General features: G+C 49.3%; 1 protein-coding gene across 10 annotated transcripts in view; it reads left to right on the plus strand.

Annotated features, from left to right (window-relative positions):
• The window catches only part of SEMA5A (semaphorin 5A), a 465,678-nt gene that overhangs the window by 320,795 nt on the left and 120,640 nt on the right, over positions 1–24,243 (plus strand). For all 10 annotated transcript variants that reach the window (XR_006817661.1, XM_045998962.1, XM_045998963.1 and 7 more), the window contains 3 exons: positions 2,387–2,672; positions 5,713–5,848; positions 12,206–12,410. Coding sequence is in view for 9 of the 10 variants with exons in the window: in XM_045998962.1 (XP_045854918.1) it covers positions 2,387–2,672; positions 5,713–5,848; positions 12,206–12,410 (627 nt within the window). In the remaining variant the exon portion in view is untranslated. The remainder of the gene's footprint in view (positions 1–2,386; positions 2,673–5,712; positions 5,849–12,205; positions 12,411–24,243) is intronic.

The following is a 24,243-nucleotide window of genomic DNA, read 5'->3' on the forward strand; positions in this document are numbered from 1 at the left end:
TGTTTTCTTGCTCTAGGCTTGCTTAGAGACACACACTGTGGTCTCCAGGCGGTTGTGTCCTCAAAGTAGTAGCAGGAATCGGTCTTTGTGAGGGTGTTTGATAAACTGTGGATTGGGCCTGTGTCTCACCCATGTGTGCTGGTCACCATGACCCCAGGCTGGTCACATCCAGTCCTATACCTGCTTTCTTTGTTTTCTCCATCTTAGATCAGATCTGTGGTTGCTGTTGTCATGATGGTCGTGATAATTTTTGTTGTTTATGTTTAGTATAATGATCAAACTACAGTCTGGTTGTGGAGCCTGGGTACAGGCCGTATTCTGAAATGATTTAGTCTTCCCTTTAGAATTAGACATAGAAGCCAGTATTTGCTTTAGAAGCCAAATATAGTTTTGTAATTTTTCCCTATCTTTGCTTTGGAGGTCTTCTTCAATGAGTCATTTCTTTTTTCAAGGCTCATTGAACACGGGTTCAGAAATTTCCCCATCATTTTGCTGTACGTTCCCCCCAAACACAAGTCACCTCCTGTGTCTGTGAGCATCTCTCTGATATGAAAGCATACTGTAGAGAAAATACGTCCAACTTCCATCTTATACGTTTTAATGCAATCAGCTTTCCTTTATACCCGTTCCAGGCCTACGCAACAGTGATCTAACAGGATGTTTGACAGTTTATAAATGAAAAACGGTCCTTATTGAAGTCTGTTACTTGATGTAATTAAATGACTTAGGAACAATATCATGGACTGAGAAGAAGACGTTGCATGTACAACATACACGACCTAGAGGCGTTCTTACACCTTTGCAATGTAAAGTTGAATTAAAATGAGACATTTTGTGGCGATGCCTAATATACCTATTAATTGAAAATTGGCAAATGGTTTTTTGGATAGAAGAGTAGTAGTCAGGGTGCTGGGTGGCTCAGTGGGTTAAGCCTCTGCCTTTGGCTCAGGTCATGATCTCAGGGTCCTGGGATGGAGCCCTGTGTCAGGCTCTCTGCTCAGCGGGAAGCCTGCTTCCCCCCCACCCGCTCTGCTTCTCTGCCTACTTATGATCTCTGTCTATCAAATAAATAAAATAAATAATCTTAAAAAAAAAAGAAGAATAGTAGTCAATACCACCTCTGTGTCTACATTCAGATCTGAGGTGAGCTTGTTGTCTGTCTAACTTTTCATGTTAAAGCGTTGTCTTGTAGCCAGACTTAGTTGTCCTGCCAGTAGCATGTCTGTTTGGATATGTTGATCAGATCTGGCCAAGTACAAGGCCAATTGATTTCCCCCCAAAGCTAATTGTCCCTGAAATGCGTCCTTGTGGATATAGTGGTTGTGTGTATCTTTCCATTAATTTTGAACACGAAAGGTTATTGCCATATTATCGTAATGGCGCCGTAAAATTCAGACACTTGCTAATTGAATAGAAGGCCCCTAGCAGTAGAGAAAAGAGTGAGAATCAAACCTGGTGATTAGAATTCTTAAAGATAAATGACAAGGCTTCTCCGTGTCTGAAGAGCTATCCTTTCGATCATCAGTGGACTCAAGTTGGAAGCTACGAAGATAACACTTTGAATGGTATATGTGAAAATCAGTTGACAAACTCTAAATTTCCAAACACCTGAAGAGCTTGGTGATTAAGTACATATTTTGCCATCATTTTGTCATTTTGGAATCCCTGTTTTTTAGCTAATTCTGAGATGAGGAAGCTGGAGGGCAATGACCCCATCCCCATACCCTCCCCTCTTTCTGTGTGGGTTCCCCAGCCACACCAAAATAAGAAAATAAGAGCTGGTCCTCACAGTTCCATGGTCACCATAGTAACTGGAATCGCTATAGCGAATTCAGGGCACTAACCTGATAGTTTCAATGTTTATTTCAGTTTTCACAGATGAAAACCATCTTCAAGCTCTCACTGAAAGCACATAAATTCTGTCAGTCATATTCCTGCATACAAGTACGATGTAAGAATTCTGTCGTCTTCTACACATACAAACACGATACCAGACCCTTATATTCTGAATCGCATTGCATGTTTAATCTCGTTTTTTCCCGCGCTTTCTGAGGGGCATGTGAGAATGTGTAAATGACTAGTGTATGTTGCTTTCAAGCGTGTTGCAGACTTTTGACACCGTTAATGTTCTCTGACTTGAGTGCTGCGTTCACTCAGGATGCTTACGTGTGGAATCGTGCAGGCAGTTTTTCCTCGCTTGGAACTTGTGTCCTAAGTTCTGCCCTTGGCATAGATCACTAAGCTGCTCACGGGGTCCCCATTCTTCCCTCAGAACCTGGTGTTGTCTGCACAAGCCCACATCACCTTGGACAAAATACCAAGGAGGCGAGACACAAAGAAAACACTGATGAACGTTTACACTTTCCTTCTTTCCTCTGGCCTCCAGAACCAAACTTCGTGTCGTCTTATGACATCGGAAATTTCACCTACTTCTTTTTCCGAGAAAACGCCGTGGAGCATGACTGTGGGAAAACCGTGTTCTCCAGGGCTGCGCGGCTCTGCAAGAACGACATCGGGGGGCGGTTCCTGCTGGAGGACACCTGGACCACGTTCATGAAGGCTCGCCTGAACTGCTCCCGGCCCGGGGAAGTCCCCTTTTACTACAATGAGCTGCAGAGCACGTTCTTCCTGCCTGAGCTGGATCTGATCTACGGCATCTTCACCACCAATGTGTAAGTGACTGGGAAGAAATTTCTGTCCCTGCTCCTCTGTTCATGGTGCATGAGTCTACTGTGCTTTGACCTTTGAGGTTGGAAGTTGCTTTAAAAGAAATCTTTCTTGTTTTACTGGGCTGATGGCCAAACAAATGTTTGAATATGAATTAAATATTATGCAACGATACTGTGATTTCTGAGACTGGTATTAGGAAAATAAGGTGAAGCAAAAAAGTTTCAATCTCTCCTTAGGTAATTGTCACATCAAATTAATTTGACTATTAATTTCTCATTCCTGATTTGCCAGTGTGTTCTGGACACTTTCTGAAATGCTGCTAAATGATCAGAGGCATTTTCTTTTCTACGCACAAGTCATGCATTTCTGCATAATGAAGGCGGGGTTGTCTCAAAAGAGTCTGATCTCTGAGATAATGTTACTCAGGCCTGGCTCTCTGCTCATATGTGAAATGCACATTCTGTCTTTCCTGGGGCTACGTTTTAAACCATTGTTCCCAGAGATGGCTAACTTGGGCAGGCATTTCTAAAATGATGACGATACTTTAAAAGTATTCTTGAAGAACTTATAACGACTTTTTTTTCTTGAGGGGAGATAGGCTTAGCTCCAGAATTGGCAAAATTTGGATGAGGGAAAGAAAGCATGGGAAGTCTCCTGGTCTTTCTTTCACTCCTCGTCTAGAAGAGTGGCATGACCCACACTTATTTCCTTTCCTTAGCTGCTGTGCCCTGAAAGGATCACAGCCCACACCTAGGGGTGAGAGCTGACCTTTTTATACTCAGACTCTGGGTTCCCTTTTGCCCGTGGTCCTTAGTGTGAGCTCTACTTTGGACCATCTTTGATCTTTAATCTGGTGACTGAACAGTGTGCAGAACACCTGAATCAGGGTGGGTTGCAACTGCTGGTAAGGGGGACGGGGTGAGTGGCCATCCTGGCGTGTCTGGGATTGTCCTGGATTCAGCATGGAGGGCGGCTCCACGTCCTGGGAGACCTCACAGTCCTGGGAGAGTCCAGGGAGACTGTGGCAGTTGCTGGAGCCTCACTTCATCTGATCATCTTTCCCTGTTGCTCTTTCCCTCATTGCCCCGCTGAGTTTAATGCTAACAGCCGCTTGGCTGTACCATTCGCTGCACGAAGAGTCTTCTTTCTGACGTGAGGTTAGAAGAAGAGACAGAAACGGAAGCTCCCCACTCACCCGTACCCCACCGTGACCATCGTGTTGTAAGCCCAGTTTTCAACTCTGGCGGTTATTTTCCTTCCTTGCAAAGTTTCTTTTAAAAAATCAATTTACAGTTTCTGAAGTAGATTTGCTTTCCAAAACCTGGTTTAAGGAACAGTGTTGGCTGCCCAAGACGGATGACCGGTTGCTGAACTGACATCCGTTTCACGCACAGTGGGCGCCTGGCTTACTTAGCTCTCCATTTCCCCGGCTCTGGGCAAAAACGAACAATTTTAAAAGTCATGTGTCTCGGCCATTCCAATGGTGAATGGCCAATTTAGATACTCACGAAAATAAGTTTTAGACTGTTCTAGATGAATGTGTCATGTCAGAGATGCCCATTGTGGTGGAAATTCCCCAGTACGTAACGTTTACACTAGCAGAGAATGACTAGATCATCCCTTTCTAGCTGGAATACTTCTTATCCCCAGGTCTTGGGAACAGCTTTCTGCTACTCCGTTTCTAGTCCCACAGTGGACACTGCCTCTCCTCCTTCTTGTGTTTCAGCCTTGAGCTTACCCTCTGGACAGATGACCCCGTTCCTAACAAGATTTGCTCTGAACTGAGAGAAAGTGATGATCACGGGCAGTTACGGCCCGGCTCTGTGCCCCGGCTCTCTGTCGGCGGCTGTCAGACTGGCTAAGCACTCGAGTGCTTCTGCTCATGCTTCTGGTTTGCCTCTGTGGGCCCGTCATGGTCTCAGAGCCCTCGGGAGTGGGGACAAAGCTCACTGGTGTAGCTCCTTCTGCCCCACGACTGTGTGGTTGTCTCAGCCCCTTGGCCATGCGTCGCGCGGGAGGAAGGACAGTCCTACTGCACTGTGGGCTCTCAGAAGGTTCTGCTCTCTCGGTCCTGGCTGTCTAAAAACGGCGGCTCCCAGAGCGCAGAAACCAGAGCTGTGCTGGAAAGTACAGATTTACTTAACCAGACAAGATTTTGCTGTCGCCACACTTCATAAGAGGGCACTGCGCTCCTGAGAATCTCCCCTTACAGCCCCCTTTGCGGAGCCTGAACTTGGATTTGAGGTTTCAAGATTTCCTATGTCACATTCTTCCCCTGACCCTTTGAATTGAAAATTCTTTTTAAATTAAAAAAGAGAGAGAGAGAGAGAGAGAGAGGAAGGGTCTCTGACAGGTACTTTTTGCAAAATGCTTTTAGTTATTTTTTGAAGGCTTACAAACACAACTATCTGGGGACTTTATTTTTTTATTTTATTTTTAAAGATTGAATGTATTTACTTGACAGAGAGAGAGGGAGACAGCGAGAGGGAACACAAGCAGGGGGAATGGGAGAGGGAGAAGCAGCTTCCCACCGAGCAGGGAGCCCGATGCAGGGCTCGATCCCAGGACCCCGGGATCATGACCTGAGCTGAAGGCAGAGGCTTAACTGCTGAGCCCCCCAGGTGCCCCACTCCCTGGGGATTAAAAAACAGGCAACAGCAACAACGGCAGCGTGCCCCAGTACCGTCTAGAGGAACCAGAGTAATGGTTGGGTCGAGAGCCACTCTGGACTGGGGACAGGCTCTGGCCCCTGAAAAGGCCTCCCGTGCCCGACTTCACAGTCCTCTGTCCCTCTAGCTGCGGCTCAGCGAACGCGTCCGTCCGGCAGGATTAGAAGTGTCATAATTGCTAAACAGTCTTGCTTCCACCCCGAAATGCTGGGGCTTCCACAAAGGAACCGCAGAGGCACTCCCATCTCTGTCTCAACTTCGCCCTTGGGGTGTTGGGAGATGGTGATCTTGAGGTCATCGGAAGGAGCCTGCTCCGCGCAGCGTCCTCCAGGGCTGTCTGACCTGCCCCCCTCTCTCTTCCCCGGCCCCCCAGGAACAGCATCGCCGCCTCGGCTGTGTGCGTCTTCAACCTGAGCGCCATCTCCCAGGCCTTCAACGGGCCCTTCAAGTACCAGGAGAACTCACGCTCCGCCTGGCTGCCGTATCCCAACCCCAACCCCAACTTCCAGGTAATTTTAAGGGGGCCGGTGGGGCACTCGCTCCCCTAGAAAGCAGCACCCTGTGTAGACAGGCCTTGCACAGCTGAAAGCTGGGTACCTGCCCAGCACGACTGGGGACCCTCACCCCCAGCCCTCACCTACACACACCCCCCGCCTCGGCTTGGCTCACGGAAGGGGCGAGGCCTTGTCAACAGACATGCCCAGGCTGAAAAGGGGTCTTTTGCTGGCTGGGATGCCCGAGGCTGAACTGCGAAAGGACAGCCTGGAGCAGCAGGCTGGGCATCCAGCTTCAGTGAGTGGTGATGACGGGACAGTGGGCTTTGTGTCCCCACAAGACGTGCTCCCGAACGCACGCCACCGCCGTGGACGGGGCCTGGGCACAGGGCAGGGGAGAGGCGCAAACAGAACGAGCGTGCTCGCTGTGGCCGTGGCGAGGTTTCCTGTCGTGGTGCGCAAGGCCGTCGTGCAGCCGGGGCGGGGCAGCACGTTAGTGTGTGGGTCCCAGGATCACGGGGTGTGTGAGCTCGGAGCGCCCTGTACGTCGTTGACTCTCCTCCCCGATTTCAGGGGCAGCTGAGGCCCGAAGACATCACGTGATTTTCTCAGGTTAGCTCAGTCCGGTCGGTATGGGCGCCCAGACAACATGCCACCCACGGGGCTGCGTGACTGACACACCTGTGTTGTGTCGCAGTCCCGGGGGCTGCGAGTCCGAGGTCAAGGTTCTGGCCGGTTCAGTGTCTGGTGCGTGCTCTGTTCCCAGCTTGCACATGGCCACCTCCTCACCGTGTCCTCACGTGGCCGTTCCTCAGTGAAGGGGAGAGATGCTAATCCTGGGGGGTCAGGGCCCCACCCTGGCGACCCCGTTTAACCTTCATTACTTCCGTGGAGGCCGCATCTCCGCTAGGACAGGCACACCCGGGTTGGGCCTTCAAGCTGCACACTGGGGGGAGACACGATCATTCGGTCTACGCAGCCTCCCTTCTGACGAGAAGGCGCCTGGCATCACCGTCCTCCCGCTCGGGGTGTACTTTTTAGTGGCACCGCGTTCTGACTCTGCGGTGGTCCTGTACGGTAGCAACGGTGCCGGGATCGGTAACCGACTCTCCCACAGACAGAGAGGGGTGCCGAGCCCCAGGGCGGATAATTAGGCCGAGGAGTCTGGCTGCTCCGCTGAGCCGAGATCCCAAACTCGGGCCTCAGATGCGAAACCCCAGCCTCTTATGCCTAAGGAAGCCTCGGTTACCCCAACGCGTGAGTGTTAGAACCGCCCTCTGGGCGCAGGCCCCCAAGTTCAGGTTGGTTGATCAGTGCAACACGCTGGCTTTTGAGAAAACTGAGATCGTGGAAAGGCTCCGTGATTTTACACTTTCCTTGGGCCTTGGCAGGAACCATTCAGCTCTAATCGTTTTGCAAAAGGGTGTTTCTAAACTTTAATTTTTCTTTAAGAGCATGGGGTTTGAGGTGGACCGATGGTTTTTACCTGCTCTTTCCTGTTTCCTTGAGCATTCCCTTGGGATCTTCCTTCTCTCATTCTCACCCATCGGACGAGAAAGGTGGGATACCCAGGCACAGGAATATTTTAGGGACAGAGGTTGATGATCCTGATAAGGTGCCTTGCTGACTGTAGAAGGTGTCCGGAGAGGATGACTCTTAGGGCCCATTTATTGGGTGCCTTCTGGGCGGCACACATTGTGTTAGATGTTGGTCATATGCTTCTCCCCAGCCCTGTGAGGAGGGCAGTGTCATCCATACGGTAGAAGTCGGGAAACTGAGGCATGTGCGTATTTTCCCGGTCCCGCTACCGAGAAAGTCCGGTACTAGACAGATTCCTACTACGGGTCAGGGGAGCCAACAGTTCAGCAGGAACGGAAGCTAAGGTAGCCCTAGCCCTTAATAATGTCAGTATGAACTCAAGGCGGACCGTTTGCCCCTCTGCTGAATGTCTGCACCCAGATTCCGCCCTGTCCCAGATGCTGGGGGGCAACGTTCATGAAGTCCCTTCGTAAAATCCTGAAGGTGAAATTGATCATTCTGTTTAAGAAAGTTCTTGGTAAAATCCCGACGGTTAAAAAAAAATTAGCAAAGACGCTCACTCTATTTACAGGTTACTTTTAATGCCTTGATGCTTCTGTTGCAAAAGTCTTCACAATGAATGGTGACTTAATAAGCCCGTGATGCCTTTCCCCCTCCAGGCAGTGGATAACTTTTAGGCCCTTTGTCTGGATGTATGTGTAGCACACAGCGAAATCCCTTCTTTCCAAAGGCCACGGACGTCTGGTCGCACGGAGGGCTCACTCACGTTTATGAGATGGGAGTAGGTGCCTTCAACCAGATGAAGCTTGTAGAGATGTGGTCCGCATTCCAGGCAGGAAGCTTGCTTAGCTGGGCTGAACTCTGTTTGGGTAGAATTTAAGATTTCCAGGGAACGAAAGTTTCAGATGATGATGATTCCTTACGTAATTTCTGGTACAATTAAGTCCCAAGGATTTTCTTTCGGTTTACCACATTTGATAACATGTTAGCGCAGGCATCCTGACGGACACTCATGAGACCACCTAGCAGGCACAAGGTGGGAATACACTTTGAGCCAGGGATCCCTCCCCTAGTCACATATAAACAGCCTTCTGTCTGCAGTAACCAGCAGTGAGAAGTGGTTTGATTTTTTTGATTCTTGTTTGCCTACTGACATTTGGAATTTTATGCCACACTTGTAACTAGAACCAGGAAATTAGTTAGAGGAGCAGAAGTAGGCTTCAGGTTCAGGAGGAAGACTGGGTTAGGAGGGACAGTGCATCATTTTCCTAGATTTAATACAGAAATCTCACTGTTGAAAACAATAGAAGAGTGAAAAATATTTAATATTTGTATCAGTTGCCACCTAGAAACCACCGTGGGCAGTGCCAGTCCCCGAAGTCCTCCTGGCCCTGAGTTTCCCAAGGAAGAGCTTTGGTCAGTAACAGGAAACACCATCCAGATCCAGTGGACAGACTCCAGAATTTTCTGTGCAGTTTTGATAACCACCAATCAAAAATGATGGAGCCAAAATGGAAAACAGACCCTTAAGAGTGGCCAGGCAGATAAGGAGGCCATTGCTAGAGCAAATGAAGGGGTCGGCTGCGTCCTCAGGACCTTCTCATACACGGACCAGGTTTGCAGCAAGGACGGGAGGAAGAGTACCGTTCAGATCCGGCACCTGAGCATGAGGCTGGGTGACCGTGGACTTGCTGCGTAAGCCGGGTCTATTGTCTTGGAGACAAACAAAAATGCAAATATTATGGCATTAAAGAAATTAGGAGAATGATGACCCTTATTAATTTTGGAAGCATTTACAAGACAACCATTGTGGTTTGTAACACACTTGAGGACGATGATTCTTTGTATCGTTTCCCTCTTGCACCGAATCCCCAAGGTGTCACGCAGATACCGCGGGAATCCAGTGCACAAGGCACAGCTAGAGAATTTGCAGCCCATTAGAGAGCTAGGTGGGTTACTTACGAGCCAATAAATACATACTATAAATCTAAATAGCTTTCAGAATAGTTGAAAAAGAATCCTTGGGTGAGCTATTTATTACAGGCTGGCAAAGTAAACCAAGACGTTACACAATTCAGCTCAGTTCTGGCACTGTTTACCTGGACGTCGCATCAGCTCTCACAGGGGCAGGGATCAGCCCCACGGGGCTCCTACCTAGCCCCTCACCACTTCAGGGGCTGATCTTAATTAAGGCCAGGTCGTTACCCGTGCTTCTGACCCATGGCTTATCAGTGGAGAGTTTCCATGACCTCCCGTCTGGGTTCAATTAATTTACCAGTGGGGCTCGCAGAACTCAGAGAAACATTTTACGTACTCGATGACCAGTTTTTTATAAAAGGACCTAACTCTGGACCCACTGGCTGGAAGAGAAGCACAGGGCGAGGTCTGGGGAAAGGCACCCAGGACGTAGCACCGCTCCTTCCTGATCTGCACGTGTTTTCCAGCCTAGAAACCACCTGAACCCTGTCCTTTTGGGGAGTCTTACGGAGACTTCATTACACAGGTGCGGTCTATTAAATCATTGGCCGTTGGTGATTGAACTGAACCTCCAGCTGCTCTCCCCTGCCTGGAGATCAGGGGTGGACTGAAAGTTCCCACCCTCTAATCACAGGACTGGTTCTCCTGTCAACCCGGCTTCCATCCTTTGGTTGGGGCTTACCTGGGGGCGTGGCCTGAGCATCACCTCATTAACATGACAAAAGGCACCTTGACCAATCTCTGCACTTAGAAAATTTCCACCCTTTAGTTGAAGGAGCTCTGTGTCAGAAAGAGGACGGAGACCAAATCCATATTTCGTACAAATCACAATATTATAGTGGCGGTTCTGGTTGATGACTTCAGATAAGGGGACCAAGGTACAAAGGACAGAGGCAGATCCTTGGTCTGCTACTACCCAGCTCTAGCTCACCAAGGCCTCTCAGGTCTCGCAGACCTCCGGATTCCTGAAGAGCAGCGCGAGGTCCTCCGTTTTGTGCTAGGACGCCCGGTTTTTGTGATGCCAGTTTTTTTAAAAAAATACTGTGCACAGGACACAAAGCCTGGGTGTAAAACTTCTCCCGGCAGGTAGACAGAGAAGGGCCACCTGGGTTTCAACATTGCTGTTGATTTCAGGGAGAGAAAACTGCCAGAGTCCCTCTCGGAACAAGAGCTCACCGGGGTAGGCCTCAGACCAAGTCTGGGAGAGAATTTTCATCGTGTCACACTTCTGCGGGCAGGCAGTGTCCCTGTCCCGTAAGTGCTACAGTTAAATAGGATGGACGGGGATGTCCCAGCTCAGCCCCTGCCCCACTAGCAGCTGCTTGTGTATTTCCCCCGCTGGTTCTGTCCTTTACTCACTCATGTGTTTCCCCCGGCCGCGGCGGCTCAGTGGACCGTAGAATTGCTGTCCTGTGACAAGGCGGGTTTGCCACTGGCTGAATCGCTTCTCTGTGCCAGGCACACCACTTTGTTCCTTGGCATTTCCAGTTAATTTACAGATGCCTTCCAGGGATGATCTCCCTCGGCCTCACCCCTGCCCGGTGGAGGGAGCCAAGCAAGTGTTTTGGAGCTGGAGACAGGCCGAGAGGCAGTGCCTTGCCTGTGACTGTGTGGCTCTCGGGGGCGCAGAGCTGACCTCTCCCCCGACTTCATGGGGTCCTGTCACTGGGCAGACAGGCTGCCCCTGCAGGAGTGTGACATGGACGATGCTCTGGACCAGCTTTGGGATCCGTGTCTCTCTGCTCATCTCTAATTTCACAACCGGCTTATCGTTTTACAGTAGGGAAAGAACTTTGCATCAGGGGCTCCCAAAAGATCATTCTTTTGAAAAGGCCGTTTCCATCCTACAGTTCTGCACCTCTCCCTTGTTATGAAACCAAGCATTAGAGAGGCCGTGGGATGAACGGTAGGCTCGGCTGGTTCCGGCAGAGAGGGCCGTTTCCATCGACCTTGCTTATGGGAAGTTCTGCCGACAATCTGCCTTTGTGGGCACCAGGATTTAAGCTTAGAAAAGAAAGGAGAAAGTTTGGGGAAGATTTTCTGATGGTGTGCTCTGCCCCAGAAGAGCTTTTTTTCTCTGTTCCCCACCCCTCTGACTGCTCGTCCTCGCCAAAATCCATCCTATGCACGGGCTGCTCGCCTCTGCACACCACAGCTCTGAATTCACTTCTCAGCAATCGCCAGGCCAGCTCTCCATCCCCCATCCTGACCCCCACCCCTCACCCCCCACACACCCCGTCTCCCAGACTCCTCTTCACCACAGTGCCTCCATCTGAACGTCTCTCTCCTTCCCTCCTTCTTTTACCCTCCCCTTTCGCCATCTCCCATCCTCCCTCACCCTGTTTGGAGCAGGAGCACAAAGCAACAGTGTCTTGCACCCAGGTGGAAAAGACTGGAATCAGATTACAGCATTTATGGGTAAAAATGGCCCAGTTCTATCTCCGCGGAATCCGTATCTTGCTTATAGACTCACCCTTCCAGTAGGGGAGGTGCTGCATCTGTCGGATGTTCTGACTGCTGGGTCTTCTGTTTGAGGACCTGGTTTATCGGACAGACAGGATCATGGGCACCTGGCCAGACAGGTGATGGGGAGTGCACCTGTGTTCAAGTTAAAGCCAGTACTGACTTCTGCTTTATTTTTTAACATCCGATCATCCATTTAGGATGGAGTTTATAAAGACTCCCCAAGTGCGATGAGTTCAAATGTGGAAGGGGAGGGACCCAAGGCCAGGGAGTTCGAGGGCAATGGAGAAACGCCTGTGTTTGCACAAGGCAGCGACTCAGCCTCCGTGTCCCCTCCAGCCAGGTGGCAGGACCAGCCATGGGTGTCCCGTAATGACCTGATTTCCCTTGCAGTGTGGCACGGTGGACCAAGGCCTGTACGTGAACCTGACGGAGAGGAACCTGCAGGATGCTCAGAAGTTCATTCTGATGCACGAGGTGGTGCAGCCGGTGACCTCGGTGCCCACCTTCATGGAGGACAACAGCCGCTTTTCCCACATGGCCGTGGACGTGGTACAGGGCAGGGACATGCTGGTGCACATCATCTATCTGGCCACAGGTAGGAGTGGGCACGTCTCCCGAGTTTTCGACCCTCTCTCGCTTCCGTGTTTTACATCCGAAAGGTGCACGTTCAGTGTCAAGCCGTGAGTCTGTCCTCCCCTAGAAAGACCCACAGAATAACCTTGTCCTCGTCACCCTCCGTGCACCTCATGGGAAACTCCGTCTTATTACTGTCTTTTTTGCATTACATCGGTCCTAGTTTTCCTCGCAATGACTATGCCTGATTTCTTCGCTATTATTTCTTAACTACTCACAGGATAAGTTTTTTCTTGGCAAGACCATTTTCATTGGGATAATTTAAGACGATGGAATTTGTTAGAGGACGTTTGTTGGTTGTGATATTATCCTGGGATTGTCGCCAGGATTTCTGTGTGGTTCAAAGCAGTGCTCCCAGGACATTCCTGTTGCGAGATGTAGATAGAAGCATTGGAGGAATGTGTCCGGGGGGCAGACAACACGTTGTTTCAGAAAAGACACAGGCTGCACTGTTGAACAAATCACCGAGCGCATCTGAACGTGTGTGCTTTCCGGTGTCACCAGCGGGAGGCAGGTCCCGTCTTGGTTTACGTCACAGAGTGCAGGGGCCCGAGGCCAGCCCCGGGACGGTGTCTCGGTTCCCACACCTGTCCAGCTAATCCCTGTCTTCAGCTCCTCCTGCACAAGCCCCCCACATGGAGCCCGCCCCCACGCCTGCACCCTCTGTCCTCACAACTCCCCTTGGTATAATATTTTATACCCATCAGTGGGTTGGTTCTATTCATAAAGACACCAAGATTTATTGAACGTTGACTATTTCGTGGTTCATGTGAGCCGTGATGGGTCAGAGGGGAGCAGACTGGAACGTCCTCCTCTGCCGTGGCAGGAAACGACAGGGCGGTGTGACAGGCCTATACCGTGGCTAGCGGGAGCCAGGGTGGCTCCTGTCCTTGGCTGGTGAGGGGGGGGCCTCTCCTAGGAGGTGACGTGGAAGCTGAGAGCTCACTAAGGAGGAACACTTGGCCTTGAAGAAAGAGGGGAGCATCAAAAGTACGGAAGTGATCAGCGTTGGGCAGGGACACCGTGTTTTCAGGTAAGGTAAGGACAAAGATGTGACCTTGAGATCACCCAAGGGGGCCACTGGTGCCCACAAGGGTCCGTGTGATGGAGGGGCGGGGAGGAAGTGAGGGGGCGCATCCATGACGAGGCTTCGAAGAGGACGGATGTGGCCTGCGGGACGGGGAGGTGAAGTTTGCTGTGTGTTGCCAGAGAAGCGGAGAATTACTGCTGCGGCATGCGTTTTGTTCACTACTATGTAGGAAGGCAGCGTGGCTCATTTTCTGCCGTTTTTATGCTCAGTGCCCGCAGGGTGCCTGGTGTGTGGTAGATAGAAGAATGAGCAAACTGGATCTTTCCAGAAGTTTCCCTAGTTTTTCTTCATAAGTGTTCTGAAGGTTGGAGCCACAGAGAACAGAGTCTCCTTGGGATTCCAGGAGGCTGTTGAGTCTCTCTTATCAGTACCCGGAGGGGGATGGTGAAGGGGAGATGAGGTGGTCCTGAGCAGGCCTTGGGGGGTGCGGGCAGGGCAGCCTGAGGCCTCAGCCTGAGAATTCTGACGTCTTCCACGGCCAAGGCTGTAAGAAGGCAATGTTTGCTTCCTTGGGTTTATAAGGATTCGTAGGAGCTTCTGGGGATCTCTGATGGCAACGGCACAGTCCCGTACTTCAGCTTTGACCGTGTCTCAGGCAGTTCAGCTGCTGGAACAAAACACCGCAGACCGGGGGGGGGGGGGGTGCGTTACAAATCTGTTACTCACCATTGTGACCGCTGCACGTTAAGGTCAGGGAGCCACCAGCTTGTTTCCCCGTGAGAGTCCTTCCTCATTCACAGAGGCCGTCTCTTCGCTGTGTCCTCACGTGCTGGAAACAGATCATCTCTGTCTCTTTTATTTTTTTTAAGGTTTATTTTTTCATTTTAGAGTGAGAACATGAATTGAGGGAGGGGCAGAGGGAGAGGAAGCGAGAGAGTTCTCAAGCAGACTCCTTGCTGCGCAGGGAGCCTGACTCGGGACTTGATCCCAGGACCCCAAGACCATGACTTGAGCCGAAGGTGGACACTCGAGCCCAACTGACTAAGCCACCCAGGAGCCCCTTCATGTATCTCTTACATCACTGATTAATTAACATTTTGAAGGAAATACCTTTCTTCCTAAGTTTTTATTTAGAATAAAATTCATTTTTAAAGGGTATTATTTTTAATGGTCCAGCCTAGGGGTTTCCTCTTTATTTCCCAGGAATTGAGATGTGGAATGGAATATTGGAAAGAATAGTCTGAAATGCCAGTCTCTTTTCACTAACCCTGCAAGGAGCTGAACAACTTCCCGACAAGCAGGGATGACAAGGGTTAGAGATTCTGACTTAAAACTCTGAAGGCTTACGCCCATGCGGTCCTTTATTTACATCTTCCCAGAAGACTTCCATCCAGACAAGCCAGGAACAGCCCTCCCCTTTGGCGGTAAAGCTGATCCTCAGCACACATGGCTGGGGTCCCTCCAGTCCCACCGCAGCTCCGGCCAGACCTCATGCAGGAATTTGTGAGCATTCGCTGCTGCAGCGTGAGTGTATCATTCCGTGCGAGCGAACGTGAGGCAGAGTGCTTCCTCACTCGCTAACGAAATCAATTTGCTGTCTTGGGCTTGGGAATTCAGGTCTGGCAATAAGTTTATTCACTCACCCCTTGATTTTACTTGAATTAACAGGACCTGGAGAAAACCTGCCAACGGCCATTTGGAAGTTGGTTTATTTTATTTGTCAGTATTATCTAAAAATCGAAGTGAAATAGACCCTGTTAATAGTGCAGTTCCTGGTGTTTCTTGCAGCTCGAATGGCTTTTCCCTGCTGGCCGCCACCCCACCGAGTCAGTGGGCTTTTCCCAGGCATGTCGTTGGTCTGTTCCCTTTTCTCTCTTATTGGGAATCCAGCCAGGGCTAGGCTCATTATCTGGGCCACGACCGTGCTGCTGTTTGAGGAGCTATTTTTCTGAAGGTCTTCTCAGAGCAAGAGGCAAAATGGCAAATGGTAACACCTTTAGAGTACTTGTGCCTGCGGGCGCCTGGGTGGCTCAGTCAGTTCAGTGTCTGACTCTTGATTTCTGCTGATCTCAGGTCGTGATCTCAGGGTCCTGGCAACCAGCCCTGTGTCAGGCTCTGTGCTCAGCACGGAGCTGGCTTGTCCCTCTCCCTCTGTTCACCATCCCCCACCCCTGCTCGTGAATGCGCTCTCTCTCACTCTAAAATAAAATTAATAATAATAACAAATAAAAGACATATATATGCACACTTAGACTTTGTAAGTGACTGAGTCTCACATCGGTACAGCTGCTCAGCTCCCCCTGCAAAGACAAAATTAGAATCGTGTGGACCGCTCGTGTGTTCTCTAATTCTCCTCCTCGCCTGATTGGCGAACAGCAGCTCCCTGGCACTCTGCGTCCGTGCTGCTCCTTGGCTGGCTCCATCCTTCCTGCCTGCCTCCTGCAGGGGGCCGTGACTCAGGCTCTGCCCATAGTCTTGGTGGTTCTATTTCATGCCGCCTCCCTGGAAATACCATTTAGTTTCTGGGTTTCCGCAATCCCTTCCAGGATGAAGTGTACTACTGTCTTTTTACTTCGTCTCCATTCCGGTGTGTCTCTAACTGAATGTGTGTCTTTACCGCATAAGTCTGCTTCTGCTCCCTTGTTCTCCCTTGTGCTTGTTGAGGAAGCAGGTCCCAGAGATTCGAACCCTCTGCCGCCGCCACTAACCGTCCATTTTATTTTTCTGTAACTATTTATTCCCTCATTCCCAACTGTGACTATTCTACGGGAGTATTTTAAGCCAGTGTTTGTTCAGCTCGAGAATAGGTAAAGCCTGGATTCCGATATAGTACAGAGAGCTGGGATTTTACACACACAAACACACGCGTGCACACACACACACACACACACACACACACAGGAATATGTGTTCAGAACAAGAGATGAACTAATAACAAATGACAAACTTTATTTTAGTTTTTAAATTCTATTTTATTTTTTTTTACTGAAGCATGGTTGATATACAGTGTTACATTAGTTTCAGGTGTACAACATGGGATTTGACAGGTTTCTCCATTATGCAGAAGGCTGGGATTTCTAACTGGTCCCCAGGTGAACTTGATGCTGGGCATTTCTGGACCATATTCACGTCGTGCTGTTCTGGATGAAATAATAGTTTTCTTGACCTAGACTCTCTCTATAACAGATGGACCTTACCTTTCTCTGTGGTGAGAAACCGACAGCGTTGGGATTGGTTCCTGACTGTTTGATGCTGATATGAAATCTGTTATCCAGCCTGAGCCTAATCAATATGTTTACTGTTTGTTTCAGTAGCTGCTGGTATGATTTGCTAACGAGTTCACAAAACACCTGGGACTTGATTTGGGGGAAAATGTTTAAGATGCAGCAAGCTAGTGCAAAATGATTAAAATAGATCACGTAATGGGGCGCCTGGGTGGCTCAGTCAGTTGGGCGTCTGACTCTTGATTTTGGACTCAGGTCATGATCTCCGGGTCATGAGATCGAGCCTTTCACTGGGCTCGGTGCTGAGCATGGAGCCTGCTTGGGATTTTCTCTCTTCCTCCCTTTCTGCCCCACCCCGCACCCTGCTTGAGGGTGTGCGCTGTCTTTCTCTCTAAACACACACACACACACACACACATACTCACAAACACATGCAATATGGCAGAAAAAAATCAGAAATGATCTCTAATAGGACTTGAATGTCTTGATGGGGCAGGCAAAGTTACTAGGAATGATTTCTCCAAAATAAAGGAAGATTGAGTCTGAAAATTTCAAGACCCCACCATGTTTGAGCAATATTGATTCAGAGTAAATGAACATGGCATGTAGCCAGGTTACGTTTTAAATTCCAAGGATCAATAAATCATTGGCATTCAGGAGAAGGAAACAAGTTAGGAGCCCCAGAATACAATCCAGCTGCATAAATCTCTGAAACATGGTCTAAAATATTCTGAGAAAAAGAAATGTGAGTCATGAAAATTATGCTCAACCAGTATTAAAGGAAACAGGCAGACACTCCCCCAGATGAGAAGATCTCAGGCATCAGAACACCAGGGGTGTCTTTTACAAGACAAATTCCTGCCTCAATTCTGCCAAACAAATGACGGAGAAGCTTTGAGAAAGAAAGGAAAACAAAACAAAGCAAAATACAGCAGTGGACATCTCAATACCAGATTTCTAGCAAAACAACATATATAATAATTGGAGGAAAATGAAGCGTGACTCAAGGGTTTTATTCTAGGCTAATCCTCCCTTCAGAAAGAAAGGTGCAGGGAGAATTCAGGGATGCGACATCTCTGATTCTTACCTTAAGAACAGAAAACCTTGGGGTGCCTGGGTGGCTCAGTCCTGGGATCGAGCCCCACATCAGGCTCTCTGCTGGGCGGGAAGCCTGCTTCTCCCTCTCTCACTCCCCCTGCTTGTGTTCCCTCTCTCGCTCTGTCTCTCTCTGTCAGATAAATAAAATCTTAAACAAACAAACAAAAAACCAGAAAGCCTTAATTTCTAGTCAAAGGGAAAAAAAACAGAACAAAAGCCTCGGGAAGAAGTCATGGAAAGAGGATGGGTGTTGGGAGGAGAATCCATTTTAATTTCCAACGAAGTGAAAGGAAGGCATCCTGCAGGAAATGACGGGTAGCAAGGGCTCTGAGAGTTGGTGAAGCGTAGCGTGTTTGGAGAACTCAGAGACGGCCTGCGCATCGAACAGATCTCCAAGTAAGTCCTCCGCTTCTCTCATCCCAGGCCCTCAGCCATTTGCTGTGTCTCAGGCCCCAGTTGGCTGATGGATTCCTGGCAGGACTGCAGGATTCTTCCAACTGATGCCTCCCAGCTGGTGGCCAAGGGCCTCCTGCCACCTCCAGACTGGGATGAGACGTGCCACCATCAGTCTGGGATCTGGCTTCTTGTGCGGGTGCAAAAGGGACGGGGAGATGCAACCCAGAAACGCAGGCGGCCTAAATCCCTGGGAGGTGAGCTTCAACTAGGGAGATGCAGGGCGTGGGAGGAAACAAGCTAATCCATTTCCTTTCTGATGGAATCATCTCACTGAGAAGGACCGCTGGGCAGGAGAAGGGGTCACTGAGTGGGTGACGTTCCGAAGCCTACCAGAAGTTGGGGTTCCCTCACCCCACGGAGCAGAAAGGAGTCACGTCCGTGCAGATGGGACTCCAGCACTCATGCCTTCCCGTGGCTTTTCCGGGAGTGCCGTGGAGAAAATAGAGCCAATGGCCTTATCCTACCGTCCCTTTCTTTTCTTCCAAATACATATATATTTTAAAGATTTTATTTATTTATTTTTAGGGAGAGAGAGAGAAAGGGCATGGGAGATGGGAGTTGGGGGGAGAGACTGAGGGGGAAGAAAGAGAAAATCTCTGGTGGATTTTGGGCTCAGTGTGGAGCCCAATGTGGGGCTCAACCTCGTGACCCTGAGATCATGACCCCAGTCAGGATCAAGAGTCGGACGCTTAACTGACTGAGCCCCCCAGGCACCCCCCAAATACAGTTTTAATCTAGAACATGGCATATTTATTGTCACTTGCTACCAGCCATTATTAAAATTCAGATATCAGTAATGCTTCCCAAATGAGCTAGTAGAAAAACTCAGAAAGAAACAATTTTCTTTACACTCTAGAATTTCTCCTTTAAGATTAACAGTTGGTGGGGCGCCTGGGTGGCTCAGTAGGTTAAGCCTCTGCCTTCGGCTCAGGTCATGATCTCAGGGTGCTGGGATCAAGCCCCGCATTGGGCTCTCTGCTCAGCAGGGAACCTGCTTCCCCCACTTCTCTCTCTGCCTGCCTCTCTGCCTACTTGTGATCTCTCTCTCTCCCTGTCTCTGTTAAATAAGTAAATAAAATCTTAAAAAAAAAAAGAGTAACAGTTGGCAACTGGCTGAGGGCCTGCTGAAATCCCACTCCTGACTTTCTCCCTCTGTGTTTAGTTTCTTCCAGTTCCTTCTCTAGCCCCGCAGAAGGGGATATGCGGAGAGGAAGGTGAGGCCCTTGACTGCAGGGCGGGCCCCAATAGTCCCTTGGACTGAAATACACAAAACTTGAGAGACTCTGGGGAGATCCCGGTGGCCGCCAAACACTGATACACTTGGGTTACCATTGTTTTTTTGTCTTTTTTTTTTTTTAAAGATTTTATTCATTTATTTATTTGACAGACAGAGAGAGATCGCAATTAGGCAGAGAGGCAGGCAGAGAGAGAAAGGAGGAAGCAGGCTCCCTGCCGAGCAGAGAGCCTGATGCGGGGCTCGAACCTAGGACCCTGGGATCATGACCTCAGCCGAAGGCAGAGGCTTTAACCCACTGAGCCACCCAGGCGCCCCTTGGGTTACCATTGTTAAAAGCTGTCTCCCTTAATATTTATAATCGAGTTGCAACTACTTAGGCGGAATGAGCAAACATAATATTGTGCGGATCGTATGTTGGAAAGTTTTTCAGCAGTCACTCCTAATTCCGTCCATCTCACTGGACACTGAAAATGCAAACCTCACCAGAATTGCTCGGTGTGTAAAGGGTTCCTCCTGGAGGCTAGACGGAAGCATGACGTAGTTCATTAGATACAATGTAATAAATGTTGTGCCTAATGATAAAATCATCATAGAGAATAATAGCAGTGTGGGAAATCCCAGTGATGTGGCTCTAGGGATTAGATTATGTCCACCCTGAAGACATGTTAAAGTCCCAACCCACCAGTAGCCCAGAATGTGAGCTTATTTGGAACTAGGGTCTTTGCAGACGGAAGTAGTTAAGGTTAAGTCACGCTGGAGTAGGGTAGACCCTTAATCCAATAGGCCTGGTGTCCCTTTAAGAGGAGGGCATACACACACACACACACAAGGACATGTGACAATCTGGGTAGAGGCCAGAACGTGCCCCCGGAAGCCTGGGAAGACCAGTGGTGGACAGCCACCACCAGAAGCTGGGAAGAGGCAAGGAAGGGTTCTGCCCAGAATCTCAAGGGAGAACAGCCCTGCTGATGATACCTTGATTTCCAGCCTCCACCCACTGGCCCTGCAAGACAGATCGTTTCTGTTGCTTTAAGTGATCCAGAATGTAGTCTTCTGTTACTGTGGCCCCAGGACGCTAATCCCCCGAGGCTACTTCGCCACTTTGCATGTGGTCTCACAACCAAATTCCAAGCGTAGCCTGGCTTTCTCCTGTTCCCTTCACATTCCTCAGTGACTAGAACTCAATGGACAAAATTGGTATTTTCCTATTAGTTTATGTCAGGCCCAATTAAAATGAAAAGTGTACTGTTGAAAACAGTTTAATACAGGCCAGGCTGCTTCTAATGGCGTAAGAACAAGCGATCGGTTGGTTTTACTAAACACAGGAACATTCATGCTTGTGTTGGAATGCGTTTTGTTTTTAAACACGTTTTCGGAATAATTTGAGGAACTCACACCTAGCTCCCCAACCACGAAATAAGAGGGAGTTCTGTGCTACAAATGAGTGGATGTCCCAGTTTTCTCTGAATGTGGGGCAGGAGGCCCCGTGACTCTGGGGTGGCCCGTTTGCCCGCTCTCTAATTCTCGGCCTTCTCGTGCCTGAGACTGTGCTGAGTCTTCCCGCCTTCCTCCTGCTCATTCACACGGTCGATACTGACCGAAAGTTGCCCCAGGTAGTAAAGCACTGTGGACAGTCTGTGGACTGTCTGTGGACAGAAAAACACAAACCATGTCTCTTTACCACGTCTTTTCATCTAAATCCCGGCTGATGCCCATGGCTCACGTATCTCGAGAAGATTTCATGGCGATTACTAGAGTTTAAGTACAATAGTCTCCTGTTCCCAGACCTGCTTCCTCCTGTTTATACAGCAGGCCGGGGAGGATGTCATCGTTTCTGTGGGCTGTGATGTCATAGCTCCAAAGAGATTTTAGTCACGTCCACCCAATGCCCCAGATCTCCACTTCTGCAGAGGAAGCCTTTCTCTGTGGAAACTGCAAAGTGGTGATGTCAACAGTGCGCATCCCCTTCTCTCTGTCTCCTGTCCTTTCTTTGTACTGTGACCACAATGCATGTTCTTTTCCTGACTTGAGGGACACGAAGACACACCCTGGCTGGAGAACCCGCCTGTCACCCTGCAGGCGGTGAGGTGGGCATGTCTCTCCCCCAGGGGGCGCCACCTCTCCGACATTCTGTGGTCCCAGGATCACTGGGCAGCATTCAGGAGTCCCTCGGGAAGGGACTGTCCACAGCTTCGGGATTGGTGTGGTCCTCTGTGAAGGCAGAGGACCGGGATGAGGCTTCATGATTCTTTCGAGGATGCGGGGAACAGAATTCTAGATCTCGGCCACACATGCCCCTTGCAGGCGGGCATTCGAGTAATTGGTGGACTTGCCTTCAACGGGCCCAACTCAGCCATTGCCTGCGCTGTGACGTCAGAAAAGTAAATAGTTCTTAGCACCATAAAATCGGGAATAATTTGATTCTTTTATGCTAACAAATGAAATCTATGTGCTAGGAAAACTCAGGTTCCACTCAGTTGGCCACAGTGCTGTGGTCTCCCGGCCCTGGAAAGGAACGTTGTCTTCAGAGTAAATCTCTCTGTGATGATTTCCTCTACCATGATGTCGGCTACAGCAACTGGGGCTTGGAGCGGGGACGGGTTGCTCGGGCCGCAGCAGAGCCCCATCCGACCAGGCAGCCAGATCACTCCTCGGGGTGTTTCCACCTTGGTTTTGGATGTCCGCCTTCTTCGTTCTTGACCTCAGCACCTCCTCGCTAACTTGGAGGAGTGGCACGGGCCACTGCTGAGCAGAGTTAAGCCTTGGCCTCCGGGTAATCCAGTTCTAAAGCAGACGGCAGGCATTCAGAAGGAGCAGGAAGGAATAAGTACAATCTCCACGGCTAGATAGAAGGTCATTCACAGTGACATCATATATTGGCTTTCATCCAGAAGTGGTTACACTGTAGAGTAACAGGAAGAAAACACACCCCATTGTTTCTTTGCAAATAAGCCTTCTGGAGGGGAAATGTGGATAGCAAAATCCTTAGTGTAAAAGGGATTTGACAGACCTGGGGGGAAGAGAGTGCCAAGCTTGGGGAGTGGGGCGTATCTACTGATACTGTAGTTCCCACCTGGAACGCATTATAGGAAGTAGGCTTGCCCCAGACCGCTGTGGCAAATTAGCCCCCCACACTTCCTTCCTCCAGGACGCCCGCAGCACACTGAGATTTGGGTAAACCGCTCAGTGCGGTGATGCAAATACTGACAGCGTGCCTGGCTCCAAACAGACCTGTTCTGGGCGGAGGGAAACGGTGTTTGTCGTGTGCAGAGATGTCAGTGTAAGAATTTCTTTTCGTTTTGTCTTTTAAAAAAATAACCTGGTTTCACAGCCAGATTAAAAGACTGTTGAATCGGGGTGCCTGGGTGGCTCAGTGGGTTAAAGCCTCTGCCTTCGGCTCAGGTCATGAGCCCAGGGTCCTGGGATGGAGCCCCGCATCAGGCTCTCTGCTCAGCAGGGAGCCTGTTTCCCCTTCTCTCTCTCTGCCTGCCTTTCTGCCAAATTGTGATCTCCGTCTGTCAAATAAATAAGTAAAATCTTAAAAAAAGATAAAGAATGTTGAATTACTGGTTGACTTCTAAAATTTCCACCCCTCTTTCCTTTTGAAACAGAGATAGCCACATTGATGTTCCTTAAGTAGGGTGTTTTATGGTCTTTCCATAGAATTGCCCATACAAAAGATGTGGCAGGGGTTCTTCGGCAGGACGTATACAATTCTCATGGTGTTAAGAGTGGGATGAGTTTCCAAGCTAATGTCCTCTGTGGCAGATGCCACCCTGACCTGATTCAAATCTGACGTAAATAAGTATCTGCTTGGAGAAGTTGAGGACATGACTTTTACTGATGAGACCTTCTGTGAAGGATTGAGACAGCCTGCACCTAACCAACCCCTAAATCAAGAATACCTGAAATTAAAATTCTGTAGGTGCTTACGCATGTAGACCAAAGAAAAATCAATGTGAAGTAAAAGTTCCTTCCCTTGTTTTGCATTGGCTGACTTTACGGTATGCTGAGTGATTGCTGAATTTACAGGCAGATGGAAAGTAGGAAAGCTTGTGTCCCTCTGTCTGTCCAGCTATTCTCCTCATCAGCCAAGCCCACTGTCATTATTTTAACCCCAAATATGAAAGGAAAAAACTCTGAGCTTTTGGTTCTATCTCACCCTTTAGGAGCCTTCAATGCAAATTAGTTAATTTTCTGACCAAGGGGATAATTATCTTCACATTTTGGGTTTCTGAAGACTGCAGAAACTTAACTCAGTTTGAATATTTTAAAGCATTTTGGGATTAAAACACGGTCCAAGAGAGTGGCTCTTGTAATCTGTTTTAATCTAAGTCTTGTGTTCCAGCTGGCTATAAAAATACTGATGGCATATGTGATTTGATGTTTGAGGGATTAGACTTGAGTTGAAAGAAAGGAAGGGAGAATTTGCTCCAGGAAAATGTGTTTCTTTAGCTAGAAAACATGTGTGCAGCTTTGTGGCCACGTGAGGCTGAAACACTGAGAGTTGTTAGCGGTCAGCGGAAGTCCCTTCAAATGGCCCTGAATGGAGGCACCTAGGTGGCACGATTAAGTGACTACTAAGTGACTATTAAGACTGTTAAGTGACCAACTTAGTTTTGGCTCAGGTCACGATCTCAGGGTTGTGAGATCGAGCCCCGAGTCGGGCTCCATGCTTAGCATAGAGTCTGCTTGCGTTTCTCTCCCTCTCCCGCTGCCCCTCCTGCTGGAGCACTGTCTTGCTCTCTCT

The sequence above is a fragment of the Meles meles genome, chromosome 3 (assembly GCF_922984935.1).
Source record: "Meles meles chromosome 3, mMelMel3.1 paternal haplotype, whole genome shotgun sequence".
NCBI classification, from domain to species: Eukaryota; Metazoa; Chordata; class Mammalia; order Carnivora; family Mustelidae; genus Meles; species Meles meles.